Source organism: Mastigoproctus giganteus, chromosome 4, assembly GCF_048544385.1.
Source record: "Mastigoproctus giganteus isolate SK-2022 chromosome 4, ASM4854438v1, whole genome shotgun sequence".
Classification (NCBI taxonomy): Eukaryota; Metazoa; Arthropoda; class Arachnida; order Uropygi; family Thelyphonidae; genus Mastigoproctus; species Mastigoproctus giganteus.
In genome coordinates, this window is record NC_143578.1 from 138,009,319 (window position 1) to 138,016,555 (window position 7,237).

Here is a 7,237-nt window from a genome sequence, read left to right on the forward strand (position 1 = left end):
AAATAATCCTTTCTATTTTAGGCATTATGTGGAACAAAAATAGAGATTCCAACTATAACAGGTGAAAAGAAAACTTTGAGGATAAGTGATATTGTGAAGCCTAATACCATTCAGAGGGTACAAGGTCAGGGACTGCCACACCCAAAAGAACCATCAAAAAGAGGAGATCTTATTATTACATTTGACATAAAGTTTCCAGATATCCTTACAGAAACGACAAAACAAATCCTTTGGGATTGTTTGCCTTAACTGTGAGGATTTAAAAAAAAAAAAAAAAAAAAAAGCTATGGCTACATTTTAATTGTAGCTGCATTCATTTACAGTACTGTAGTTAACTTCTTGTATACTATTGTAACCAGAATGATGTAGCAGTTGTAAAATGCAAATGTCCAGAAACGGGTCAGCTTGTTTCATGTTAGGATGCATCCCATATATGGTTGATTTATGTAACACATGCAATTTGTGGAAGCTTTCAGTAAGTGGCTTGTGTATATGTAAATATTTTGTAAATAACTACTTTGGTTATTAACAGCTGACTCCCCAGCTGTGTTAAAATCTCATGTTAAAATCTCAATAAAATCCTCCAGTTGTATTTTTAAAATATTAGCATTAGCATTAGTAGAGGCATATGATGCAAGCATATGCAGCATCAGTCAAAAAAAAAAAAAAAAAACTTCCACTTCACCCCTCTGTCCGTTCAAAATACTTGTCCAGCTGAGCCTTAAATTTATTTAGGCTATCAACTTCCACAACAAGGGATGGAAGTCTGTTCCATCAACCAACTACCCGCTGGCTAAAGGCAAATTTCCCCACATCTATCATATAAAGTAGAATCTAAAATTCTACTTTATATGATAACAACTTTTAAAATTATCCTCCTCAATCATTATATGTATACCAGTTTATATGCATTTCCTTCTCAGAATTTTCCAAATAAAACATTTTGATATGTAGTAAAACATCAGTCCATCAGTGCCTTTCCAGTTTGACAAAGCATACTTGTTCCAAGTGTTTATTAGGGAGATGATTCTTCCTTGATTGTAAGCATGAATCAAACTATGTGTATGTATGGGTTATCTTTGATTTATTTCATGGTTTTTATTAAGATTTAGACTGAATTTGTCATGGTGATCACTTCATTTGTTATTGTAATATGTACTCAGTGAAACATGCATCATCAAATCAAATTGGCAATTTTTTTTCATTATCAGAACAAGCTGTGTTGCAAACATTTTGTCTGATAATGCCACTGTCTCCATTAGCACTTTATTGAATAGGAGCTTCTCAAATGTTTGGGTTTTGACTTCCCATATTACAGTTAGTGGACATCAGTAAAAAATTTGGTTCTATTTTTATGTAAATTCCTCTAGACATTTTGTGTATGCTTCAAATTCTTTACTTCTGTTTATATTTAATTATGAATGATAAGGGAGGTTTTGTTGTGTTGCTGTTTAAATAAACAATATTTTAAAAGCACAAATTGAATTATATTTTACACCCAAATATTCAAATTGTAGGTGAACAATGTTATAATACCTAGAATGAAATTTACAATTAATTTTTAGATAAAGAAAACTGATATTTTCACTTTATCCTTTTCAAATCCACTTCATCTAAATGCTTTGAAACTTAAACTATGAAGGCAGATGTGGGCAATATTTGCCTCCAGTATGATAAAGGTACTTAAGATGGACAGGTCTAATATCCTTCTCTGCTGTACTCAGAAAATTCTGATAGGGACATGTCTATGTGTATTGTAGTGATTTTGTTCTTATAACTTTAAATAAAGATTTTTCTGAGTATTGATATGATTTTGCAGTACCCCTTCAGATAAAATTGCTATTTAGATTTTCAAAATATGTTTTGAAAATCTAAGTTAAAACATGTTTGACAGTTTCTGCATGTTTCACAGTTTCTGTCAAATATTTAAATGAATCCTGCATTGGATATAGTCTTGTGTTTATAAGAGTACCTTCAACACTGCAAACTTAAGTGTAATATTAAGCTTCTAGCTTTTTAACTGTTGTTCATACAGTGATAATGTAAAAGTTTGAAGTACCATGTCATAAAATCAGTACTTATATATAAATATGCATTTCTGAATTTGGTAATTTGTATGTAAATTTAGAAATTATGGTTTATTATCCTTGTCATGAGCATTTTCCTTATAAGTTTTCAGACTTAGTAAATTTTCTGTTTATAGTATTTCATTCCTCTCTTTGGATTTAGTTGTATTGACAGAAATTGTCTAAATATTAATTAACTCTGGATTTGCTGATGTCCTAATGGTTTTCTTTTTTTTCTGTATTGCTTAAGTTGTCATGCTGGTATATAATGGACATTTTTGTTTAGCAATTAGCATAATTTGTAAGTGGGTGCTGACCACCAGGGGTTAAGAAATATGAGTAAAATCCACTCACCACGTAGCCAAATCCACTCACTCGTGAATACTTTTATATGAAATTTAACATCATTTGTCGTTCCTAGGTGATGCTATGAGACAATTCAATCATGCTTGTTTTGTTTGTGTGAATAAAATAAGGAAGTTAGTATGTGAGCAGTCTAGATGGTTCTTATTTTTCTTTTTAAAGTTTACACGAGATAACATTATTACTGTGCTTTGAAAGGCCACTCAGCAGAACCATGGGAAACTGCTAGTGATTGTAGCACCTCCATAGCCAGGTGGGCAGGAGCAGCAGTGCATAGCACACGCTTCTTGATTAGACCGGGGTTAGAGCCCATGACCACCAAATACGGAGGATGCGGAAAGGTTAGGGAATGACCACCGCATATCCCCAGAGCAATATGGCCTTAATTGCTGATGCTCCTAAAAACCAAATAACAGCTAGTGATTGTGCAGTTGGTTTATTAGCCATTATAATACACATCAAGCATTTCTATCATTTGTTTTTACTAATCCTGACTGGCACTAATGTCAGTGAGATTTCACTTCATTCAGAGATTGCTGAAAGTATTTGGTACCATTTGAATCTTCTAAATCAAGGTTTTTCAAAATGTTTTTGGTCTCCAGAACTGTCCTGTAATTTAGTCTTGTTTTCTCTGGTACCTTAATCAGTGGGGAGGAAAAACATATAATGGAACATTAGCAGAATGTCAGAGTTCTGTGGAGCACACATTATCAGAATATCTCAAGAATTTCTATCCCATTTTTTCTGTTATTTGGACCTCTTCTTAAAAAAAAAAAAAAAACTTCAATCCAGTTTGCAAATCTGTGTTCTAAATCATGCATCTTGGGTCAGATCATTCAAGAATTGATAAATTTAGGTCCTGAGTTTGCTCAAGAAGCACATTAGTTGGAGATTTCACTCCAGAGTCATTAAAGATTTTATTGCAATCCAGCTACATTGAGAAATATAACAAGGTTATAAGATAATTCTTTACTACTTATGAGAGTAGCAGTTAGCTGATAACTAGTGATGGATTGCTCAGTTTGTGGGTCTTGCATCAAGCTTATGTGACACATTCATTGAACACCAAAAGTTTGAATTGTTTCTAAACATTGACATTGCAACTTTTTTATATGTGCTTAAAATATGCCATCTATAGAAAATCAAATGGCCTAGAGGATTTCTGTAGCTCTAAATTCAAACACAGATCATTATTTATTGTGGAAGAGGTTGTATTGCTAAAGAAACTTAACAGTGAGACATCTGTGAAGGGACTATGTGAAACAGCATTCCTTCATCAACTGTGTATGTTACATTTGAAAAGGGAAATAATTTTATTGTACTGTAAATATAAACCTTTTCCATGTATTGTGTGTTATCTTTCTCTAAATGTAAGTTATACCAGTAGAAATATACTTGCATAGTAAAGTGTACAGCAGGCTGCATTATAGAAACAGAACTTTTCTTTTGGGTATAATCATATCACTACACAGAATCCAGTAAATTCCAAGATTTGGCAAGTAACAGAACCTAAGGTCATTCAATTTGTAGGATTTAATTTTACATCTTTAAAAAATGTGTATAATTTTCAAAAAAAATGAATAAAAATTTTACAAAATCCTAGCAGAGGTAAATGGAGAAAGCATCAGGTGCTTGCTTAGTTGGGTGCCCACTTTTTGCCAATTTCTGCATGTGATTAACTTTCATATCCCCACTTCCCTTTGGTCACAATGTGAAAAGCTAGTGTCTATCATTTTCACTTCCAGCTGGACAGTGTTTTGATAAAGTCTTTTTTTTTTTTTTTTTTTTTTTTAATGATAACCCCAAGCACAAGAGGTATTAGAACTTATAGTACTTAGTACCATGCATGGGTTGGAGGTTGAGAAGATGAAACAAGGTATTTATTGACAGATTGTGATTTTCAGGAAATATGTATGAATGAAAGTTGTACCAGAAAACAGAAGTTGGCTGAATAAATGAGGAAAAAGAAAAGTTGATTCTGAGAGTTTGAAGTTGGACAGTAAAAGGATGTTGACTGGTTACGGCATGTGTTCGGACTGCTTTGGAAGAGAGAGGGGGAATTATAGAAGCCAATTCAGAAGAACGGTGCCCACGGAAGTATCTATAGAAAAGGCATGCAGCAGAAACAAACAATGTCTGTGAGATAGAGAGTGGAGAGATTCTGTTAGAGAGATGTCATTAATTAACTGCCCTCTTCTGAGTGGAATCTAGAAGCCTGAGAGAGATTATGGGTGCACCACCCCAGATGTGGGAACAACATTCCATGGTAGGGTGAATTTGTGATTTGTACAAAGTGAATAGCTGTTTGGAAGAAAAGTAAGGCAGAGAGCAAAAGAGAAAATCCAGCTTTTTAGATGCACAGGAAGCAGTATTAGTAACTTGCTTATGCCAAGAATCTGTTTTGCGAGATATAAGGCAGGACTGAGTTTTAGAAGGATTAAAATCAACTAAGTTATCTTTGCCCCACTGGAGAATTACCCAGAGATCCGCATTTAAGGAATTGCTAGTGGAGAATTTGAAGCAGTTTGGGCAGGGCAAGGTTTCTCAAACTGGAAGGTGGAATGCAATATAATAACATCAGCACAACTATGGATAGGATTTCTGGTCAATGGAAGAAGGTCATTAATATACAAGAGGTAAAGGGTAAGAGAAAGAACCAAACCTTGGGGAACACCAGCATTAGTCGAGAAGTTAGAAGAGACAAAGCCATCTACCATCACCTGCAGTTGAGTGGTCAGAAAGAAATCTGGATACCCAATTACAAAACACAGAGTTGGCAAACCATAAGATGGAAGCTTATTTAAAAGACTTATGCCAAACACAATCAAAAGCCTTTGAAATGTCAAGAGAAACTGCTTGAGTTTCTCCAAACATTTTCATTGAATTTGTCCATAGATGGGTAACAAAGTCACAATAATCATCAGTGGATTTAAACTGACAGAATCCATACTGGCGAACGTTGATCAGAGTGAAGGTTACCAGACAGTTTAAGAGTTAATGGTTAATTGATTTCTCCATTACTTTAGAGAGAGTAGAAGTAATTGCAATGGGGCGATAATTGGATTAGAGGGATTTGTCACCCATTTTAGAAACCAGCTGATTATGAGTAAATTTCCAAGCAGAAGGGAAAATGGCTTTGGAATAAGAAAGTGAAAAGAGGTGACACAGAACAGGAGTAAGTTTAGAGAACAAGTGGAGAAATGCCATCAGGACCTTGAGATTTCCTAACATCAATATTTGTCAAAATCCTTTTGATGGAGGACCATAGGAGGCATTGAATGGAGCCTGGTGGGAGGTGGTTTACCAAGATCATTAATGCAAGAGTTGGAAGAAAAATAGGATGCTAGCAGGTCAGCTTTATCCTTGGCTGAAGTGACAATAGAACCATCTGGTTTTGAGAGAGGTGGGAACAGAAATGGGCAAAAGTTGCGGTCAGTAGCTTTGGCAACGGACCAGAATGCTCGGCTTCCATTTGAACAAGGAGCAAGTTTTTTTTACTCTTAGCCTGATCAAAATCTAGTTTGGACTGATTAATAAATGCTTTACAATTGTTGAGAGCTTTGGTGTAGGCAAAAAATGAAAATGAAAATTTGGAAACAAGCCAATTACCATAAGCTACATTTATCTCTTGAACAACTTTAGCACATTTATTGAAAAACCAAGGTTTAGATAAAGGACGAGATTTTAAGGTAGAGTGTGGATTAAAGAATTTCAATTATTATTATTATTATTATTAATGGCCATATGGTACAAGGAAGCCTGAGGCTTATGCTGCACCAGCCAAAAAAAAAAAAAAAAAAATTCCCAAGTTACCCCCTGAGAGAGAGAGAGAGAGAGAGAGAGAGAGAGAGAGAGAGAGAGAGAGAAGTAGAAAGGAATCACCAAGAAAGAGAAGAATGATGATATCCAGCTCAGGACCCTGGGTTTGCCAAGCCCGTACTCACCAGATGTGAGCCCCCGGGGTTAATTTTCTACAAGAATAATTTCACTGACATGATCTGAGCAAACATTCACATCAGAAATTTTGAAACAGTAATCTGACCAAGAAAAATAAATCTTGCAGATCATCCTATTTTTCATTATGGTAATGCCAAACAATGCGAGGTTGGGAATGGCCATGAGAGAAAGGCTGCACTGGAGAAGAGACCATCACCAAATTGTGATCTGAGGTGCCTAGAGGACCACTGACTCAACCGTGTACTTAGAAGGGTTGTTTGTGAGAAAAAGATTAAGTAGGTTGGCTGTGTGGTTAGGATTGTTTGGTATTTTAGTAGGTAAACTAACACATCTGTGCCGAGGTCATTAGTAATTGCAAAAGCCTCAGCATCTCGACCAACTGGGTTTGTGTGACTAGGAAACAGAAGCCAGCTGGGAGTTGTGAACATGAAAATCACCAAGAAAAATTACCTCACTGTTAGGAAAGTTGGACTAGAGAAAGTGAAGCTTCAAAGATAGAAAGGCAAAATGTCAAGTGATTAGTGGAATTGAGAGAACAATAGAAACAACAGATGAATTTGATAGAACGTGGTAGAGAGATTTTAAGCCATAGAAGATTGAAAAGAAGAGATTCCAAATTACTGTCTCTGACGGGGAATATCAGAAGCGACATATGCATAAGTACCACCTTTGAAGCGAAAGGAATCATACAGCAAATAATTTGGACATCTGAGATGGAAATGGACATCATCAAGATTAGAGCTGAGACCACGTATATTTGTGCAATGAACAAGGAAGTGTTTGGGAGGTTTAAATCTTTTCACAGATAACTTTTCTCTATTAGTTTGACAATTCATGGTGTATTTAGTAAT

General features: G+C 35.2%; 1 protein-coding gene across 1 annotated transcript in view; it reads left to right on the plus strand.

The window, feature by feature from the left end:
* Positions 1-277, plus strand: part of LOC150087088 (dnaJ homolog subfamily B member 4-like) — an 82,579-nt gene extending 82,302 nt beyond the window's left edge. The window contains exon 3 of the mRNA XM_090372940.1: positions 22-277. Coding sequence (XP_090229066.1) covers positions 22-249 — 228 coding nt within the window. The 3' untranslated portion in view covers positions 250-277. The remainder of the gene's footprint in view (positions 1-21) is intronic.
* Positions 278-7,237: the final 6,960 nt, after the last annotated feature.